A 23,058-nucleotide genomic window follows, 5' to 3' on the forward strand; every position below is an offset into this window, starting at 1 on the left:
CATTTGGGATTGTAAGTTTTTCCACGTTTGTTGTTGAAACGGCGGCCATGACCTCGATTGGCATGGTTTCTTCTTTCCGAATTTTCTATCACCGTAGCATTCACTTCAGGGAATGCTTTGGCTCCCGTAGGCCGGGAATTGTGGTTTTTGATTAAAAGCTCATTGTTCTTTTCAGCTAACATGAGCACAACCATCAATTCAGAAAATCTCGTGTACCCGCATTTTCTGTAAATTTCGGGTAAGAAGTGAAGCTGTTTGTGGAAAGTGATGTATGTTTTATTCATCATTTCTGCCTCAGAGACAGGATTACCACAATACTTCAGGAGTGCAACTATCCGCAGGACAGCGGAATTGTAATCCTCAACCTTTTGAAAATCTTGGAACCTCAGATTTTTCCACTCTTCTAGAGCGTGAGGAAGGTTGATTTGTCTCTGGTTATCGAACCTTTTTTTTAAAGTTTGCCACAGTTCAGCTGGGTCCTCGACGTTTGCATAGTCGTGCGTTAGACTTTCATCTAAATGCTTCTTCAGGAAGATTATCGCTTCGGCTATATGTTCGGGTGGTGATTTGTTACCGATTACAATTGTTTCGGTTATCTTTTTCATCACCAGATATGGTTTCACGTTTGTGACCCACCCGACGTAATTTTCGCCAGTTATTTTCATGGCCGGGAACTGGAGTTTCTCGATGTTTGCCATTTGTAATTCTAAAACACAAAATAATAATTTTATTAGAACTTCATAATTAAAAACCGTTTACATTAATCATACAAGCAATTACAAGGAGAAGCGATGTAAAGAAAATTAAACCGATATTCATCTTAAATTCACTCGGAGTAAATTCTCCAACGAATAAACCATAAAAAGAAACACAAATAAAAATGGCACATAAAAACAAAAGTGCGCGAATCATCTTTCTTGAAATGAAAAATCGGAGGAGAGCGATTTGAAATTTTTGAGAGAAGATGAAATGTTTTGGATGATGAAATGGAGTGAAAATGAGTTGTATTTATAGGTGAAAAATACTGTTCATAACCGTTGGAGAAAAGGGAAATTTTTGAAAAAAAATTCTTTGTGACCGTTGGGGTTAAATCGAGTGCACCAAAAATTAGTCTGAAAATATCGTATTAAACGGTCAATCAAATCTATAAAATTTCATAAAAGTGAAAAATTATGACAATAAAATATTTATGTTATGACAACAAATCATGCGACGGCTCAGCCGATCAATGCAGAGTAATAAATAAATTATACGGCGGCTCGGCCGACCAATTAATAACAAACAGAATATAAGGCGGCTCGGCCGACCAATAAATAATAAACAGGATATAAGGCGGCTCGGCCGACCAATAAATAATACACAGAATATAAGGCGGCTCGGCCGACCATTAATAAATTAAATTATTAGTAAATAATATAGGCGGTATTCCGGCCATTATAACATAATATAAATAATAGTAGAGGCGGTATACCGACCATTATAACAGGGTATAAATGATACAAATAAATTTTGCCGAATCGCAGAGTGATCGTGCTGATAACGTGTTATGAAAATAACTAGAATTTTATTGTATCGCGGGAATTTAAATAAGGGCAAAATTTATACCCTTAGGATTTATAACACTGATAGAATGAGTTTATTATAGAGAGAAGAGAAGAGTGAATGAATGATTTATAAACGATCGATTCGATCGTTTATATAGAAGTAGGATTTACTGTACAAATAGTGCAGCGGGCTCCACATCTTTTTATTTTTCAACATAATCGGTGGTTGTGTTATTTGACTTTCATAACAAGTCTTAACTTTTTAGAAAAAAAGAATTGTTAAACTTTTTATTTGTTTGTTGACCAAAAGAAATAAAAAAACTTTTTATTTGTTTTAGATAAATTGTTATTAATCTTATATAGAAAAACTGTATTTACTTATGTCGGTATATATTTGTAATTGTCGGGTGTTTATATCTTAGACGATGTATTTATTTATAGTTGGTACATTATGTGTACTATACGGTAAAAGAACATGGCGAGCTATGCCGATGGAGATAATACTATAACCTCAGAGCATGTCGCCCACTAATTTTTTAAGCAGAGCATATCCATTTTGGTCTGATAATCCTTATTGATACAAAATAAATAATTATTTTCAATCAACTTCCATCGTATTAATTAAAAGTTTAAAACCATTCAACAAAAAGAACATAAGAAGAAAAAACACTATATTAAGAAAAAAATGAACGACTGCAAATGATAATAATGATATTTTTTGTCAATATAATAATAATAATAACAATAATAAAGTTAAAGAGGATGCTAGAAAATGATTGGGAAAGAGGAAAGTTTCTCAAGGATGAGAAAAAGCTGAAATGTGAGTAGCAGAGCTGCATTTTGCAGGCTCACTGGCTCATTCTGCGCTATGCTGACGTGGATCTCTCAGAGCATGTCACGGGCTGCGTTTATTTTTCAAACCTCCAAATATTTTTGATTCATAGTCTCCACTTTATTTATTTTGCAACTCTTCACCAGCACGAATGATCATACAAAGTATTTATGTTTGAGTATAACATAAACCCAAACAAAAGGGGGGCTTTCTCTCTCTTCTCTCTGTTTCGAGAGATTGAGAGTTGTGGTCGCCCCTTCGACGGCGTAAGAATTTCGACTCTGGTACACGGTGGTCTTCTCGACGGCGTGTAGCCGGCCCTTGTTTCTGATGGTTCGCGCTCTCTCTGGCGGAACTATCCGGCTTTCGTTTTAACGGCGATGAAGCTTTTGTGGTGGTGATCGCCGGTTATAGTATCAGATGTTTGGGTTGGTCTTGTTTGTTCTCCTCGGGTGTGATCAAGGTGAGTGACGAATTTGTGGTGTGCGTGGGCCTGACCTTGGATGAGATCTCGATTTTGATTTCGTTTTCGATTTCGATTGAACTCTCCAAAACGTTCGCTTGAAGAAACTGATTCCAGCAATCTTCCAATACAGTCGTTGGAGATGGATTCGGTGGCTCTGGTTAAGGTCCTGGTTGAATTCCGAGTGGTGGTTCTGATTCCGGCGTGGTCCGGCGTTTCTCGCGGTTGTTCGGTCATGTTTGGTGGTGGCGCTTGGTTGCGAGACGCGTGTCTTCTCTTGTTGTTAGAGGTTGACACGTGTCTCTTTCTTTCACTAAATTCAACACGCGTTTCGGTGTGTTTTCCTCGGTTTGTCCGACTAGGTGGTGTGGGCCGTAGGCCGTGTTTTAGTTGTTGGGTTTTTTGGTTGGTCCATTGATTTGGGCTTTTAGAAGTTGGGCTTTTAGAAGTTGGGCTTTGTTGTTTGGTTTTTGTTTTCGGGCTTTTGCCCTTTAATAAAATTCAGATTGAAAAAAAAAAGTATTTATGTTTGAGTAATTGCACTCAATATACACCAATAACCAGGTAATTTGCGAAAATATAACTTCTTTTTTCATAATGGCAAAATCACCCATATTCCTCCATGACGAGTCCAGATGAAATTCAATTTGATATTTAAATTTAATTATTCAGTTACTGCTGTCCCCACCATCTCTTCTTCTTCCCCCACCATGTTTTTGTTGAACGGGTTTCCCCACCATGTTAATCTCTTTTAAGTGCATCTACGTTTCTCATCTTCACTTTATGCCTAAAATTATTTTAAAGTAAACCCCTAATTGTCTCTGCTTTTCTCCCAAGCTTTTAGAAAGTCGTGAAAATTTAAAGCTCGAATTTTTCTGTCTTTTACTTCTTAAAAGAATCGAATTATGTACAAGGAGCGGAGTGGAGGTGGTGGGTCGTAGGAGATCGTCGGCGGAGCAATTGATCGGAAACGAATCAACGACGCACTCAAAATGAAACTAGAAAAGTATTCAACATCCACATCTAGGGGTTTCTCTTCTAAAGACAAACCTCAGCTTCCCGATGGTTTGTTCTTTTTTACACATCTTCTTTTGTTGGTAGTTAATTGCATTGACTGAATCCGTTTGTAGTGAAATCTGAAATGAATATTGAAGAAGGCTAGGATGTGAGTGGATCAGAAGGTGATGATGATGATGATACATATCGTGGATCTCATGGTTTTGTAATTCGAGAGGGAATGATTTCTTCTGTGAAGTTAATGAAGATTATATAACTAATGGCCATTAAAATAACCAAGAAGCTACGAGTTTGAGTGTATATTGATAATCGACTACTGATCGGGAAATCGAACTAACAATAATAGTGTCCGAATAATTATTTAAATTAGCCCACCACTGATCGAAAAGTTCAACTAACAATAATGATATTCGGATAACTTATCAGATATGTGAAGAATCTCTGAGTTTGAGTCTCTAGTGATCTCTAACAATAATAATGTCTGGATAAGTACAAAAGTTAGCTGGTCGCTGATCGAAAAGTCCGGCTGACAATAATGAGATCCGGAAAATTGATATAGGGTCTCATTGATAATTGCTGTAAATTTAAAATTTTTGTTGCAGAAAAAAATCTGTAGACCTTTTATTGTGGTTTTAGATTTTAGTGCTATAGAATTTTATGGAAAACACTAAAAAATTGCTTTGGATATTTAGTTCTGCAGAGTATTTGTACAACTGTAGGTTATTTCAAGAGCTATGGTTTCAAAAAAAAATTTAAAACTTGATTGATCTGAATTTGGTGTTGTAAAAATAAATAAAGCCGTGGACAACACCTACAGCAACTACCAATCACCCCCATATACTACTTAACTTATTAGATATGAGAATAATTTACGGGTTTGAGTCTATAGCGATAATCAACTACTGATCAACAAATTCAGTTAACAATAATAATGTTCAGATAATCGTTTAAGTTAGCCAACCACTAACTTAAATAACCAATGACCATTAAAATAACTAATGACCGAGAATTGTGTCGGTTAGCCTATTTAAGATGAGATCAATGTAGTTAAGTTGGTTTAACCGAAGTAAAACCCAGTCCACCGGTCCGATTAAACGGTTTTATGCAAGTGAGATATATTGCAGCGACTGAAGGAAATACGACGTAATGCGTAAGCTGGTGAAGCTACTGCGTTTGAGCTAATTGTAGCTCAAATCAAGTGTTTTGAGACGGCGAATTTTGATGCAGCTCGCCGGAGACGACATTTTGGCTTGTGAAAAAATATAAGTTTTTTAACTGAAAAAATGTTGCTGGTAAAACACCCATGATTTATCTTCAGAGAAACAAATTCAGAAGCGGTGTATTGCTCGTTGGAAGAATGATCCAGAAATCTCTAAATTAAGTGTGATTATTATTATCTTATTTGGTTTTGTGTACATACATTAGGAAGATAAAGAAGAATTAAGGAAAGAAGATGGAAAGAGAGACTCAAAGCGTATTTTAGATAAATTTTATAATTTTTTTTGTATGTACACATCTGTTTTATTAGAGATTTCTCGTTTCCTTCAAAAATGAATAACTATTGGGTTACATGCGTAATTTTGTTCTCTCATGAATTGGGTTTTTGAAGATTTTCCATGCTTGCAATTTTTTATGTTATTACCTATTTTTGCTGCAAATTGCTCTATGTTCGAAAAAAATATTTACACTTTCTATCGAATGTCTTTGAAGAGACAAGTGTTAACAACTTACTGAAAATTATATTGTAATGTCTCGATCTTTTACGACTAATAGGCTATCCAAATTTATTTGTTTGGGGTTCTATTCTAAGTGATGAATAATGCATTAATCTTTTAACAAAGCTTAAAAAATTTGTTTGCTGAACCTGCAATTATTACATGGCTTTTTATTATATTATGCGTCATTTCTATGATATTCCAAATCACTTTCTCATAGGTAACCTATATTTTTGATTATTCCGCTAATATTATACATGAAGTGACAAAAATATTTTTGTGAAAAGCAAATTTTTTATTTATTTATTATTTAATTATTTTTTTTTCCAAAATTTACATCACCCGATAGGAAGAAAATTCTAAAATTTTAATAACAGTTTCCTAAGGCTACATTTTATTTCCTAAGATAATTGTTTAAATTGAGAGAAATTACCAAAAATAACTCAATACTTGATTTTGAAAACAAAAATGTATTCCAAACAAATGCAAAAGTAACCTTAAAAAGCTAGTGAAATTACAACGACTTCTTTATAACCAAACAAAAAACATGTATTGAGTTTTACCATTATAACTCTCCGCATGAGAAGACTTTGCAAGTCTTCTCGTTCAGTAGATCTTCAAAATAATTTCAAAAATTTATGTAAAAAAATATTTTGATGGGAAAAAAATGAAATTATGTAATAATAAACATTTTTAAATGATGTAAATTTAGTTTTACTAAAACTGAATTATATTCAACATAGATGATTCAATGTAGATTAACTCATGATAGTCTTTGGTTTATAGGGGTTGGTAACATATGTTAGTATTATTGGTATTTTTAGGGTTAGATTTTGAAATCTTATCTTTTTTTTTTTTTGAATTTGACCTATATGTGTTTACTGACTATTTAATAACTTAATTTAAACACTTTCCAATTATCTTAAAAGTTTAAAGAAGTATTTTTTACTTAGTTATTTTATTAAAGGGTCTGAAAGACTCACAAAAGACTTCCAAGAAGTCTTCTGAAATATTCCGCCTAAATATTAGTAGAATTTAGGGTTCCCATTTAAATTTTAGAAGAATTTAGGTTTTCCGCCTAAATCGAAGTCTTCCAAAAGTCTTTTAGAAGTCTTCTAGAAGAAGTCTTCTCATGTATGAGATCTTAAAAGTAATTAATAAATTTTATAAACAAATATTTTGAAAGAGAAAAAAATCGAAATCATATATTAATAAACATTTCTAAATGATGTAAATTTAGTTTTACTAAAATTGAATTATTTTAACATAGATGAGTGAATGTAGATTGAGTCATGATAGCCTTTGGTTTAGGGTTTGGTAACATATGTTATAGTATTGTTTGTATTTTTAGGGTTAGATTTTGAAATTTTTTTTTTTTAGTTTGACCTATATGTGTTACTGACTATCTAATAACTTGATTTAAACACTTTCTAAGTTTTTTCAAGTTTAAGGAAGTGTGTTTTGCTTTGTTATTTAATTATAGGGTCTGGAAGACTCCGAGAAGACTTTGTTTTAGGGTTTAGTAACATATGTTATAGTATTGTTTGTATTCAAGTTTTTCAGATCTGACACAGACTTTGAAAGACTTCTCAGAAAACTCTCGGCACACTCTTTGGAAGACTTCTAGGCAAGTCTTCTAATGCATTTTATGCTAGAAGACTTCCCACGAAGTCTTCAAAAAGTCTTCTGAAGTTTTCTGTCCAAAGTGGTACAAATTTTGGATATGTATTTTATGCCTTTTATATATTAGATTCTAAAAAATTATAGATTCAACCTAATATGATTGTTTTGTTTATTATTAAGCATACAAAATATTTTTGAAGTTTTCTCTATTTTGAAGTCATTTGAATGCTTTAGAATATGCAAAATTTTCAAATCTAAGTCAGACTTTGGAACAGTTCTCAGAAGACTCTCGGAAGACTTCTTCTAATGCATTTTATGCTAGAAGACGTCTCACAAAGTCTTCAGGAAGTCTTCCGAAGTTTTCTGCCCAAAGTGATACAAATTTTGGATATGTATTTTATGTGTTTTATATATTAGATTCTAAAAAGTTATAGATTCAACCTAATGTGATTGTTTTATTTATTATTTAAGCATAAAAAATTAGTTTTGAAATTTTCTCTGTTTCGAAGCCATTTGAATGCTTTTTAATATTTAGTTTTTTTCAGATATGAGTCAGGCTTTGGAAGACTTCTCAGAAGACTCTGAAAAAACTCTCAGAAGACTCTTGCAAGACTTCTTGGGAAGTTTCTAATGTATTTTATGCTAGAAGACTTCTCACGAAGTCTTCGAGAAGTCTTCTAAAGTCTTCTTCCCAAAGTAGTACAAACAAATGATGTCAAGTGGAATCCAAGTTTATCTATGTTAAGGAATGATACTTTTGTTTGTGATATGTTTTATGATTTGTATGTGTACTATTTTAGTTGTAAATTCTTTGTAAACTTGAAGAGATGTTAATCAAAAGAATTTGGTAAATATGTTCATGTTTTGCTAAAAGTAGTTGACATTATTGAAGTTATTGATACAACATACCAAGAAATTTTTTTAACTATTCTACCCATTCATAATAAAACACAACAACGCAAAAACTTAGTCAGATTTACTAAAATTAAGAGAGAAAACTTCATACAAAACTTAGTCAAATTCACAAAAGATCAAACTTGAATTTTAAGTGAAAGTTGAAATTTTAAATCTCATGTAAGTTAAAAATTATATCTTATGATCTAAAAAGACACATTAAACCACATGACTTGATATTCTTGAACTTACTTAACACTTTTGAAAGTTAAAAAACGCACCTTAAAGTTATTTAACACTCTTGAAAATCTAACGTAGAAGACTTCTTTACTAAACATTAGTAAACATAAATATTTGAAATCTCATAATTTGACAAATAAGTTATGAATTTCATCCGGGAGTCCCAATATTGACTAATACACATGAATTAATAAAAATATATTAAAAAGTCAATTTAACTATAGAGGAAATAAAAGTTTATTAAACATTGACTACGAAGTCTTCTATTTAGGTCATTTTGGCAATTGCAAATTTACGAAGGAAGACATCTTAAGAAGTCTACTCTACATAAGACATCTTGAAAAGTTTTCCTTTGTAAATATTGGCTTACTTTTGAATTTGAATTTTTTTTGAAAATGCCAAAGAAGACTTCTCGAGAAGTCTTTTCGGATAAATATGTTAGTTTTTCAATCGACCAAAGTTTGTCAGAAATTTGACTTTTTATACAAGACTTCTTGGAAAGTCTTCTGAAAGTCTTTTCAATGTCGTAAAAAGTTTACCTGAAATACTTTTGCAATTAACTATATTTGACTTTTTCAAAGAAGTCTTCTGAAAGTCTTCTCTCGTAACCAAAGGTTTGACGACCAAATGGACTGATACAACAAGAGCTGTTTATTTATATCATAATATGAGATAAATCTTAGGAATCTACCCGGAATAAATTTGAGAAGAGTTCTAAAGAAATATTCTTCAAGAAGACTTCTCAAAAGGTCTTCTCATTAATATTAAATATTTTACTATTATTTTTCAATTGTAAAATTAACCCACACAGTCTTGTTTTGACAATGAAAAGACTTCGGAAAAACTTTCAGAAGTTTTCTATAGAAGTTTTCTCCGAGAAGACTTCCCGAGAAGTCTTATATAAAAGTCCAATTTCTAATAAACTTCGATCAATTGCAAAATTAACATGTTTATCCGAGAAGTCTTCTATAGGATTTTCGGTTTTTTACTTAATAAAAGAAAGTTAGAAGATTTCTAGGGAAGTCTTCTTGATGGAGAACACATCTAGTGAAGTCTTCTAAAAATCTTTCTGAAGTCTTCTGAAAGTCTTTGCGGACAGATTTGGAAAAAAAAAAACCATTTCATACCTTGAACATGTTAGATAATGACTTGCTTAGCTTCTCCAAGCACCCAGAACTTCACTACAAAGGCTACCAAATCGTTAATGACCACGAATCATGAGCTTTAATGTCTCTATGAACCTTACAAAGCTTGGAATCAAAATCTTGATTTTTTGGATGAATTTGAAGAGACACTGAAAGAGATGTGATTGTGTGCATAATTAATGAGATATGAAGAGTAAAATCGAAACTTTGGTGCATTAAAAGTTTCAAATTTCGTTGTTCATAGTGGTTAGTATATTGATGGAAATGAGAATGATAAGGTAAAATACTCATTTTTGGAAGAAAAAAAAATAATGACATTTTCGTGAATAACTCGAACTTATAGGATGAATAGAGAAAAAAAAAGTTTCATAAAAAACATGTGTTATTTTGTATTCAACTTGAAATTTTAGGTCATATTTGGAAAAGTCATTAAATTGACTAATATACTTAGAAATGATTAAAAGTTGATTATTTTTTAGTATTTGATGCATTTTGAATTTTGTAATATAGAATAAATGTTATACATACGAAACGACCATAGGAAAAAAAATTATCATTTTTGAAAATGATTCCTACTCCAAAAACATAAATAGAAAAGACAAACCTTAGTATATGATTAAGATATGGAAATTTTAATATTTTCCTAACCAAATAAACATGTTCTTGATTTTGCTAGATTTTTTTCCCGCTGACAAGAGAACTCTACCATACAACATCTTCAGTGGATCCCATTTCTCTCCAGAAAATAATGCACCTTCCTCTTTTTTTTTTTGTGGTCACTAAAGTGTAGTGTGGGGTTAGCCAAAGGGCAAGTAAAATACAATCCAAATACACAAACCCCAATGAATTTAGACAAATTATTTTATTTTCCGTACAGTTTTTACATATCACAAAAATATAAAATCATCCTATAAAATAATTGTACCGAGGATACACCAAATCAAGCGAACTACAACCACAAGAAGAAAGAAAATGAGAAAAGAAGAGATAACGCTAAGAATACTACCGAAGTGCACTAAAATATCTTTATGAAAAAATAAGATTGGAAAAAGTCAAATCATTTGTCTTTATAGAAACTAAACTCTTATGTGATATTATACTTGTATCTTATATGCACTATGTAGATTCAAGTTTTTTTTTTTTTTTTTTAATAATATATATATATATATATATATATATTAAATCAACCCGAAAAACGGGAATTCAGATCCGGTTACAAGCTCGATTTGAACAAAAGCTCCTAAGTCAGTCTATTACATTCTAGTTTCACCCACCCACTAAACCCGACACGTTCCACTATTCCGATTTTTGAAATCCTTAAGAATCGATTGATGTTCTCAACCATTGATGATGATCACAGGAAAGTGAGGTTAAAGCGAGGTTCTCCTCGTTTCCTCGGATGCCGGGACTTCCTTTGTCGCCTCCGGAGTAGCTAGTTTTCGATGAACGCCTCGAGACATTATTACCGTCACCGTCAATGACGCACATGACGAACTAGAGAAGCCCAACCTGTACACACTTCCAAGTTGCCATAAACCGAACAAAGGCGGGCTGATATCACCGCCACCACCAATCCATTAAGCCTCGTGAAACCTGCAAGGAAAATCAAGTTTCTATTTATTGGACCCAAAGAACCGTCGCAAATTTTGAATAATTTGCGATAGAAATAAATAAATAAAATTGAAGATACGGTCGACCTACAATATACGACTCGTATATATTTCCTTGGCGGCAATTTTGTATTTATCATGTAGATAATTGCTAGATCTAGACTACATACCAATATATTTTTATGAAAAAAAGGAAAGGTCAGGAATGAAGTATATTGCCACCTCAACTAGCTATATAAAGCCCCTCAATACTCTTCAAGCATAGGTCACTAACAACTCAACTATATTATACAATTCACTTCAATCACTTTTGAATAATGCAAATTATGCCACTATCATCTTCAATTTTCCCCTCTTCTGTTTATGTTGATGAATCATCACTAGTGATCACAATAACTGGTGTAGTAGCGTTGCTAGTGGTGTTGTTTCAGTGGCGGTTGCACCAGAAAAAGCAAAGACGAAAGCTGCCTCCCGGTTCCATGGGTTGGCCTTACATCGGAGAGACACTCCGCCTCTACACAGAGAATCCCAATTCCTTCTTTGCCACCCGCCAAAACAAGTATTGTTTTTATTTTTTGCTCTTACATGAGTTGTGTATATTATTTTTAGGTTCATCGGTCGTTTTAGTTTTTACCATAAAAATTTGGTAAAAATATTGACCATCTTTTGGGACACTGAAGAGGGATAAACCGTTAATCCGTTATAATCATACTTTTGTTGTTACCAACAAATCCACATTTCTTGTGTGCCAAATCTTCTATTTCAAACTTAACGTGGTCCATCATGGCTTGAAAGGTTCACATTGTTATTTTCAAACCCATTTGAATTGCGGTTTCAATATAGTTGGCAACTTTGAGTGTCTTAAATGACAAAGCGTATCCGCAGATACGGAGAGATATTCAAGACGCACATATTGGGATGTCCATGTGTGATGATAAGCAGTCCAGAGGCTGCTCGAATGGTATTAGTAAGCAAAGCACATATGTTCAAGCCAACTTATCCTCCTAGCAAAGAGCGTATGATTGGACCAGATGCTCTCTTCTTCCACCAAGGTCCTTACCATTCCACACTTAAGCGGCTCGTTCAATCTTCCTTCATGCCTTCTGCTCTCCGACCAACCGTCTCTCACATCGAGCTCCTTGTCCTGCAAATCCTCTCTTCCTGGACATCCGAAAAGTCCATCAACACCCTTGAACACATGAAACGAGTATGTCTCTTTGCTTTATTTTGGGTTATATGCATGGATGGTCCTTCAGGCATTCCAAAAGAAATATTGATATAAATTCCAAACTTGCGGGCCTCATTTTATATATTATATATGTTAAAAAGTTGTGTGCTTCTGGTTAAGGTCAAGAAAACGAGATTTGGAATATTTTTGGGGTCCACTTTATTAAGAATATATCAATTTTTGTGAGTTTGAAGGTAAATAAATCGGCTTGAAGCTTAATTTATGGATAATATATTCATAAAAAATGTCCATGTGTATCAAAATCTGCATAGAATTCCAGATTTATGGAAGAATTGGATTTGTGGGTGTAGTATGCATTCGATGTGGCGATCATGTCAGCGTTTGGGGATAAAGAGGAGCCCAGTGAAATTGAAGCTATTAAGCTTCTCTATCAACGTCTCGAAAAGGGTTACAACTCCATGCCTCTCGACCTACCTGGCACACTTTTTCATAAATCCATGAAGGTATATCATAAGTTTATCAACTATATATATGTATATATAACTTATACAGTATAAAATATGGAGCTCGTTATCGTTAGAGATAGAGATGATTCTTTATATTGTTTTAGGGAATTTGTACGAGAACATGGTCTACGTAGAATTATAAAATACCACAAACTAAGAATAGAAATAACAAAATTGTATACTTTGGTCTTGGAGGACCACACGTGTGAGATATTCTGTTATTCTTTTCACAAAACATGAAGACAAAGCTATCTTCTTTTTTTTTTCAAACGTAGATGTTTGAAATAATGTTGTTTTAGTTTCTGAAAATATAAAATAATTGACGGGGAATATTAATTACGGTTATAATATATTTATACTTTGTAATTAAAAATGAAGGCAAGAAGGGAATTAAGCGAAGAAGTAAGGAGACTGATAGAAAAGAGAAGAGAAAATAAGAGAGAAGAAGGAGGACTATTGGGAGTACTTCTCGGCGCCAAGGATCAGAAACGCAACGGTTTAAGCGATTCACAGATCGCTGACAACATCATCGGCGTTATCTTCGCCGCCACTGACACCACCGCTTCTGTCTTAACTTGGCTTCTCAAGTACTTACACGACCACCCAAATCTCCTCCAAGAAGTCTCAGTAAGCAACTTTATTTTCTTTAAGTTTGTGATTTGCATGTTATTGGATAAGTTTGAAGTTACTTGAGATACAAGTTTCCTATTTCTAATGAGTTGTGTTTATCTAAAGAGAATAGGAAATATATAGTTGAGTTATTTTTAATGGGTTTAGGATAAATTAAGTGTTATATAAAGAGATGCAAGAGTGTTGCATAACTTGTGAGTTTGAGTTTGTGATTGAAAGCTTGAGATTTTGTGATAGTTTCCTTAAGAGATTAATAAGAGAGAATATTTATTAAAGTGTGCTTGTGTTTGTGTGACCTTGAGACCTGATTTCAATACATGTTAGCGATATTATACAAATGTATTAGATTCCATATATAACAAAATGTAATTGCAGCAAAGAGTTTTGAGTTTTTCTAAAAATACTGTACCAACGTTGTCTACTTTCTTAATATCAGCCACCTTACATATTCAATTCGATATAATATATTGTTGATCATACATTTACATACGTTTCAAAATAATTTAATAGAGGGAACAAGTCTGCATTCGACAGAAAATAAAGGAAGAAAACAGAAGAATCTCGTGGGAGGATACAAGAAAAATGCCACTGACCACAAGGGTATTATCCCATTTCGATATCTTAGTCATAATAATTATAATGATGATGTCACTATATTTGAATGGTATTGATACGTCTTTGATAGGTGATTCAAGAGACACTAAGAGCGGCAAGTGTATTGTCATTTACGTTTAGAGAAGCTGTACAAGACGTCGAATATGATGGCTATTTGATCCCAAAAGGTTGGAAGGTTCTTCCTCTTTTCCGACGAATCCATCACTCTCCTGATTTTTTCCCTGAACCCGAAAAATTTGATCCATCAAGATTCGAGGTATATACACTCCTATAATGAATCACATCTAACCAAAGAATATAACTTTCGACTCTGTGCATACACGGTACATAAGGTGATTAATTAAGAGTTAAGACATGGGACGATGACTTTTAAACTAAATCCTATGTTAATGCATATGCTCCGTTTTTACCAGCAAATTATTGTCATAAGATAGAAAATTGCATGAAGAGTAAGAAACATCGATCGAACTCAATGTCAAAATCTAGGGTTTAGTCAGTTATATAGGGACTTTGATGGACCTACATTGCATGTAGATGATATCTTGTAATGTCGACAGGTGGCACCAAAACCTTACACGTTCATGCCATTTGGGAATGGGGTGCACTCATGCCCAGGAAGTGAGCTGGCTAAGCTTGAGATGCTTATCCTACTTCACCACCTCACAACCTCTTTCAGGTATATATTTTTATTGTTTTACTATAATTCTTCGAATCCTTATAAAGAATATCTAGTTTTGTCACAGTTGTCTACTCTTCTTTCTACGTATAAAATCGAGGTTATGAGGTTTAGACTTTTTTTTGTTAACACGAGGTTTTGATTTTTCAATATCTAGTTTTCCTTGTTATTAAAATCCCCAATCTTAAAAGTTATATATAGACGCACGGATTCACTTAACTCTGAACAAATTGTTCGAAATCACCTGGTTAACTATCCAATGTTTGACTTGAAAATTATATTAAAGGGTTAGTTAATATATTTTTAGTTGTTATTTATATAAAAAGCTAAAAGTATACTTTATTGTTAGTTAAATATAAAATAACAATAATGCAGGAAAAAAAAATTCCTAACATTTGATTTGAGGCTGTAACTGAGTTCCTCCTTTTATTAATAAAACATGTAAGACAACTCCATTAAATCCCATAACACTTATATTACCAGTTTCAATAAATAAAAATAGAAACTTTAAGAAATTAACGAGATTCATTTCTTTATTTGAATCAGCTTTTTTTCATTTACTTTGATGCCCTATATAACAATTCATTGTATTTTTTAGCAAAAAAACAATTCATTGTATTCTACATTTTCATGTACATCCTGAATATCGTGAATAAATTAGAATTCATATATTTGTAAGACGTCATCACTTCATGATGTCATATGTGTAATAAAATAATTATTATTATATTTTAACTACGTGTTTCATTGAAGATGTTTACTTGAACTTGTGATGATAAAGGGTCAATGGGACCCAAAGGCAAGAGAAAAAACTTGTTATGCATGGTAAAGTTTGAAAGAGATCGCCAGCTGTAAATGGGATCTAGCTAACATAAGAATTGATTTGGATTTTGTTTCTATTCTTGAGAACTTATGAGAAGATATTTGTTGATAACAACAATTAGTTGTACCCCCCAAAATAATTTTCACATGTGAATTCGGCGACCAGGCAGCTTAGTACGTACTCTTATGTATGGTCCACCACAAAAGATGTATCCTTAAATATCATGTTGATCATATATATTACTCATGTCATTCAAGAAATTAGTGACGATTGATAGTTAATGAAATTTTGGTTTTAACTTGCAGATGGGAAGTGGAAGGAGGCGAGGAAGGGATACAATATGGTCCTTTCCCTGTGCCCAAGAAGGGTTTACTAATAAGAGTTACTCCAGTTTAAGCCTAAGGCATAATTGGAGTTAACGGCCTAAGGCATAATTGGAGTTAACGTTCTAATTATATAACTCATGTTTTAGTTGCTCTACCAGTAAATAATTTTTTTTCAAATAATGTGTACATCTCATTTTAAAATTGGCCTCAATTTGGCCCGTTTTCTTTTGTAAATGAATTATTCCCCACTTATGTAAAGTTACATTTCAATGAAAATTGCTTTTGATTGCTTGTAAGTCGTTGAACTCTTTCGATTATTATACATTTCCAACTAGCTTATTGCTTTCAATTTCAATGAAAAATTGCTTTTGATTGCTTGCATTGAAATAATTTCTGTTCGGATCCGAATCAAACGCGAATATGGATTATATTTAGTAAATGGTGAGCCAAGCAAGTATTCAGATTTTAAAATTAATTGTCTGGATGAAGATTTGGTTTCAAAGCATCCAAAAGACTTCGTAATGTTTTTGGATCTGCCCTCTCTCTGATCCTAACTATTTTTTCTATACTTGTCTGAAACTGATGCGTGTTTTTTTCTATTTCATTTTTCTACAATGCAATAATAATGTATCCTTATTTTAAGATTCCGTTCAGACGTAGAAAAGGGTGAGGTAGACGCAATTGTTTTGTACGGAAGCATACATATGCATTTGTTTATTTAGTTGTAAGAGGTTAATTAATTGTGTATATATATATATTAACTTAACGACTTATAAAGTATGTCTAGTTCATATTGAATACGGAACTCTGTTTATCTTAAAACTAAAACCGTATTTTACATTAGGTAATTAGATTAGATAACATTTATAGCTATCTCAGGTCACAAACGCGGAAGTATGTAAAGCTTTGAACCATGGAAGTGAGACGACACATACAATATTTTGGTCTCGTGACACAGCGAATGGCTAGGTGTCCATAGTTGGGTACGTGCATGCGACGACTCTACCTAACAGACCTTGTCACTAAGCTTACGTGGAACTATAGATTCCATAAACGAAAAAGATTGGCTGAAATGAATCTAATTCATTGTCCCCGATTTGTCTCTGTACTAAGTCAGAGATTTGTTCAGAGTATTACACTGGTCCAAACTAAAGAGTCTCTAGGCTGTTGCGAGGGTCTGGTAGACAGAGATTTAACATGCTCCAACCCTTTCTTATCCCTTTTGTCTCCCTCCCTCTCTCTTCAAGCCCTACCTCAAAGTTTTCACATGATTTGTTTTTGGAACTGTCCCTCTCATTAATCTTTTTGTTTCTTGGTCCTTTTTTCCTTTTGAGAAAATGGGAGAAGGTTTGATGTGAGACGACTAAAACGTGTACAAAGAGAGCTCTGGTAATTAACTAAGATATTCCTTTGGATTAGATACGTGAAGTAGCCGAAACTTTTAAGTTTCGACCTATATTTTCAACCTAATCATCTAAGGCATTTCCAACTCCCCTCTGTTATTCACTCTAAATAGAGTTTATAGTAAAAATGCTCTAATAGTATCATATTTCTCACTCTATAATAAAGTGAAAAATAGGTTTACTCCAAATATAGAGTAATTTATTTTTTTTGTTCATCATTCTATTTTCTACTTTAAAATATAGTACTACTATGGTCGGTCCGCGCTTCGCGCGGAATTATTTGTTTTGGTGTGTATTATGATGTGCTAATTTATTAATTTAAGTACAGTTAATTTATTTGTAAGTAATTTTATTTTATTTTGGTTTTTTGCTTATACAACAATACATGAATGAGTTGTATGCTTTGTGAGGTTTTGACCAGCTCTAATATTTGCATAATTCTCAATAAGAAATTGTCAGCTTTGATGAGAGATTGACAGTACAAACATCAGCCATCCAGTTCTTGGTGCTCAACGTTTCTATTTCTTAAGTTTATAGTTGGGTGATACTCTGTTTTGGCAGAGTAAACTCTATTGTTTGTCAGGAACAAATATGAGGATATCTAAACTATTTTCTCCTTGATCTTAACTTTTAAACATAGAATTTCAGATTTCGGAAAAAGAGATTCATAATGATATTTCTTTTTTATTCGCCTATTTGATTGCAGAAAAGATCGGTTACCAAGATATTTTTGTTGTCAAGATTTGGAAGACCCATTAGTGAAAATTATTTTTTTAAGGAGACATGAAATTTCATTTGAACTAAGATACACTATTGGGATTTTAATTACTAAAACTTTTACATTGTTTGCAGGACTTTTAATCCAATTGTATAGCATAAACTATATAGGTCGTTAGTGGTGTATAACATTCTCTTATTAGATTGGCTGAAGATACGTTTGTGAAAACAGTGAAAGTTACCTTATAACACTTTCTAATGCATTTCTATATTTATCTTAATAATAATATTTAGAGACATATATGTCTCAATCCACTTCTATTTGTCTTCTTAAAAACTTGTTATTTTTCTTATATAAATATCATTTGTTTTCGTACTTTATGATAGACAGTGTTATTTTACAGAAAGAAATAAGTAAACTTGAACTTAGTTATAGATTTTTTAAATAGTCAAATACATTAGAAATTGTTTTAGGGTTACCATTTGATGATTATCTCTGTAAGATAATCAGACACTGGAACTTTGTAGCATAAGTAAGTGTGGAAGTATTTTTGACTCAAAAAAGTAAGTGGCAGCATTATCTTATTGATAAAAACTATTAAAAATATGTTAGCAGAGAGTAACGATTACTAAGGAATCAACTGATGAACCTAGCATGTGTTACTCCACCAAGTTTAAATGTGAAACCGTGGATTGAAAAGCCCGGTAATGTATTTATCCCTTGCATGATGTTGAGTATGGGGCAAAGAATGTTGTGGATATATAGTGGAGGTTGAATCTTCTTTAGTGTCTCTGAGAGCACAAATGGGACACTTGTATAGAGACGTTCCTATATGATTAAGATTCAAAAGAGGAATAAGTTTCTTGCAGCAAGAACATATGATTTTTCTTACATATGCAAGAACATATGATTAAAGGTGATAAACAACGTTTCGCTTAAATCAACTGATGCCTTGTGAGTTCTATGTAACCAGAGTTTGGCAACTACCAACGCCAATGATCAATTCAACTTCTGTTAAAAAGTGGGCCAGATTCTTTTCTTTTTTTTAGAACTAAAGTGGGCCAGATTCATATATATGCATATTCTCGCGTCTATGTATATAAAGTATTAATTTTATTTGTCTACCAAGCGCATCATTGGCGAGTAAATTACACCGCATCAAAATATATGGATTTTAGTGCTCGTGAGGCCAGAAACTTTTATCCGATATCCGGGATTCGATCCGGATCCGATCAAAAAATTCGGATATTCGGAGAGACCGAATCCAGATATGTATAGTAAAATATTAGATCCGTCAATGTCGAATCTGAATATTTTAATTTTTTAGTCTGGATATCCGAATCCGTAAGTTTTATTAATAACTATTTAAAAAATAGTAATATCTATATATAAAAATTAATTTTATTTAATATATTTTCATTTTTATAATAGTATACATAGAAATAATTAAAAACATAATACATATTTTTATTTTTAAATTATTGTTAATATTTTACAATTTTTAGAAGGATATCCAATACCTGGATATCCGAAAACTCCGGATCCGGATAATGATAATAAAATTCCGGATCAACCGGATAAAGATCTGGATCTAGATATTTTATAACTGCTTGGATACCCGATCCGTCACAGGCCTACGTGTGACTCTATTTTTCAACCTAGACTTTTATTCGATGAAATAATTTTTTAGTTTTTGTTGAAAACCTTGGTCACCCACCGTTTCTTTTTTTTCTGTCCGATCTAGTTTCGCATCTTCTTCCTTCTGTAGATCAGATTATTTTACTTTTAATCTTTGACTCTGTTCGGATTTAATTAGCTCCGACTTGTTTCATTTCGTCTTGCATTTTTTTGTTATATCTTTCTATTTCGTCTGGTCTTTGCATGTTCTCAGATTCTTCCTTTCTCATTGGAAGCAATCAAATCATGGATTATCGGCGAATCCTCCTTTATTATCATTTGTTTGATTATTTAAACATGTGGGAGTAAATCCTAGCTATTACTATGTGGAGTTCTAACGCTTAGGTTTTCTTGTTTGGATTATTTTTTAGATCCGGCTTTGACTGAAATGGAGTACGAAGATTCGGATGTCTTGCTCTATTATGAGAGATTTCTGAAGAGTACTCTTGTTTAAGTCAGGTGTGGGCTTTGTTTTCTCCGGTGAATCAAGGTTAGAGTTCGTTTACTTCTCCCAGCAACCATCTGCGAAGAAATCATCACCAATTATTGAAGGCCTGATGTAGTAAAGGTAGGAGTTTTCACGGGGATTGAAAATCATGGGGAGACGCTGGTGGCAAACGTCTCCAGCGTCGATGTTAGAGTAGAGACAATGAGGTTTCCCCTAGTTCTTTCTACATCTCTCTTCAAATCTCTAGTTACATCTTAGTGTGTTAATTTTTAGTATTAACAGTTTGGTTAGATGTAATTAGCTTGTTGTATTTGGGCCTTCGTCTGTACTTTTCAAATCTATTTGGGCTTTAATGGAAAAAGTGGTAAAAACATGTTCATGTTAAAGAAAGAAACGCAGCGTACTGAAAAAGAGGGACACGTGTTGCTCTATGGTTAAACTACTTAATGACTGTGGCAAAGCAGGAGTGAGACAAACATTTTTTTATATATATAGATTGAAGCAAATTCAAACTCTATTTTAGAGCAAAAAATAGAGTAAACCATTAGAGATAGTCTTAGACATTGGTACGATGGATGACAGAGCAATAGCAGAATGCTCATTAATATATTTATTAATAGAAATTGGTAGAATTTATATATAACAATAATTTTTTTATTTCAAATAATATATTTTTGGGTCAAAAATAATATATATATATATATATATTTCTAATATATATATATATTTCTAATATATATTCAATAATATTAGATAGTTTTGTTCTATTAAATAATATATTTTATTTAGTTATATATTAAACAATATTTTATTAAAAATTATTATTATTTCAAATTTTATTATAATTCTAGTTCTGAAATACAATTGTAATTTTTGGATAGAAACATAATATTTTCATATCATTAAAAACATGAATTAGTTATATAATTTTTGAAAAAGAAAAGTATATTCTATTTTTTTGTTTGTAACATAGAAAAGTATATTCTAAATGCTAATTTTCTACTAAAAAGTTCATATGAGAGAATTGAACAAAAAATATTTGTAACTTCTAAAAACTAATGTAAATGCTTTCTACTAATATATGATTAGATAATTAAGAGCATGGTGATTTTTAAATGCTATGTCAATCAAAGTCTTGTTGAGATGCGTATTTCAAACATATAGTTTCTTAATAAGTAAATGTGCCAATATGTATAAATAGTCCATCGCCAAACATGATAAACGACAAGATATATCCATAGTGAGTTTTGGCTAAATCCCAAGTTCAAAATATTGGAAACATAATAAACTGATCTACTGTATGAGTCTACCCACTGATGGTTAACATGCATGTATAAAACAACTAATCAATCTCCTACAGTTCTTTTGGAAATACAAACCCATATCTGTATATAACCTAATTCCTTTCTGGGAAAAAGTCGTTTTACTTTTTAACCTTAGGCATACAAGAAAGAAAGAAACGTAGATTAGATGAATGCAAAGCTGCCTACTATCAAGCCATAGGTTCCATATAAGACTCCAAATAAAGCAAATTCAAAATAAAGATTAGCATATATATAGAAAATGTACCGATCTCAACTTAGATTTGTCCTGAATGTCCTAGAAGTTCTTAAGAACATGTATATATTAATGATCACGCACTTCACACAAAATAGAACTCCTTTGATCCCCTACAAAATTTTATAACAATTTTGATATTATACGATTTTTAAATCATATCAACATTTTCATTCGAGTAAAACCATTTTTAAATTAATATTAATTTTGCAGGTGCGTTTTGGTATGATGCCATCTCATTTCCTTAGGCTGTTTACTATCAAAGAGCATGACTTAACCCACACTAGCTAGGTGATGTCTACTAACCACATGTCCACAAGCTCCTGCCGTGAAAACTATAGTTCCAAATTTTTTTTTTGCCCAAGTATATATGCATTTTTGTAAGTGGATAAAGTATGTTTGAGATGATTTTGGCACCGCGTAGCAGTCTCATCGTAGTCCACGAAAAAATGGTTACATTATTTGGTGTACTACACACAGGACTAAACGAGTACTGATGTACGCATATACATTTTAGATTATGTTCAGAATCTCGATTACGGACCCTAATTATTTATAGGTTAAATGTGTTTAAAATTTTATGTTCAACCCTAAACTACAATATGTTGTTTTTGTAAATTTTATGTGGACCATGTGCAAATGAACACCTTGTAAATATATGGTAATTTATTGATACGTATGTATAGCTACTAAACTAGTGTGATCATCGACGAGGAGGTTAGAGAATGGGTGAGTAAAGCTTACGAGAAGACCGTAGAACTGACCTGAGAAAACAAGAGCAAGTGGCTCAGATCGCTGAGTTTTTACTGGAGAAAGAAGTGTTGCATCAAGATGCTCTTTTGAAAGTTTTGGGTGAACGTCCATTTAAATTGGTCCAGTTGTTGGAAATAGGTTGCACATCCTCATCAAAGGCTTCGTAGATCAATATATTTAATTAGTTAAAAAATACATGTCAACTCCTCACTTGAAAGGAGGCCTACAAAAAGATCGAAGGAAAAGACTTAAAAACAATTTGCAAACGAGAAAGATCGTCAAAAGAAAAAAACATTCACACAATTTAACATAAGACCTAAAACACAGGTACGAGATCTTAAGTTTTCATTTTTAGTTTAAATTAAAATCTGACTTAGCTCATGTTTCTAGCATTCTAATCTTTTCTGATGATCTATTTTTTTGTCTTTGAGATAGGGTTTTTAAGAGAATATCTAAACATACAACTGATTTTTACTATCTTTAATTCTTGCTTTGAAGAGAATGAAGACTCCATCATGATGGTTAAGCATGTGCGACAGGCGGCCCTGAGTAGAAGCAAAGGAAGCTCGGACTCCCGGCCCTATTTTATAGAAGTACTATTTCAACCGCAATTTTCTGGTATCTTGCAAGTAGTGCATTGGTAAATGTAGCTTT

At 32.5% G+C, this 23,058-nt stretch overlaps 1 protein-coding gene and 1 long non-coding RNA gene across 2 annotated transcripts; both read left to right on the plus strand.

Moving 5' to 3' along the window:
- Nucleotides 1-2,514: 2,514 nt before the first annotated feature.
- On the plus strand, nt 2,515-4,131 carry LOC125585558. The gene is made up of 2 exons (XR_007322541.1): nt 2,515-3,904; nt 3,970-4,131. It is a non-coding gene; the product is annotated as an uncharacterized LOC125585558 (long non-coding RNA).
- Nucleotides 4,132-11,130: 6,999 nt separating this feature from the next.
- Nucleotides 11,131-20,467, plus strand: LOC125585432 (abscisic acid 8'-hydroxylase 2). The gene is made up of 8 exons (XM_048754477.1): nt 11,131-11,642; nt 11,969-12,290; nt 12,623-12,775; nt 13,157-13,405; nt 13,919-14,008; nt 14,094-14,279; nt 14,581-14,699; nt 15,828-20,467. The coding sequence occupies exons 1-8, from the start codon at nt 11,401-11,403 to the stop codon at nt 15,916-15,918; spliced, it is 1,452 nt and encodes a 483-aa protein (XP_048610434.1). The 5' UTR covers nt 11,131-11,400; the 3' UTR covers nt 15,919-20,467.
- The last annotated feature ends 2,591 nt before the right edge of the window (nt 20,468-23,058 follow it).

Source organism: Brassica napus, chromosome C4, assembly GCF_020379485.1.
Source record: "Brassica napus cultivar Da-Ae chromosome C4, Da-Ae, whole genome shotgun sequence".
NCBI classification, from domain to species: domain Eukaryota; kingdom Viridiplantae; phylum Streptophyta; class Magnoliopsida; order Brassicales; family Brassicaceae; genus Brassica; species Brassica napus.

Excerpts from the sequence above, each read along its gene's own strand:
- LOC125585432 (XM_048754477.1), top strand. The coding sequence starts at position 11,401 with ATGCAAATTATGCCACTATCATCTTCAATTTTCCCCTCTTCTGTTTAT. Across the intron at positions 12,291-12,622 it reads CCCTTGAACACATGAAACGA|TATGCATTCGATGTGGCGAT; the intron begins GTATGTCTCTTT and ends TTGTGGGTGTAG. Across the intron at positions 14,009-14,093 it reads AAATGCCACTGACCACAAGG|GTGATTCAAGAGACACTAAG; the intron begins GTATTATCCCAT and ends CGTCTTTGATAG.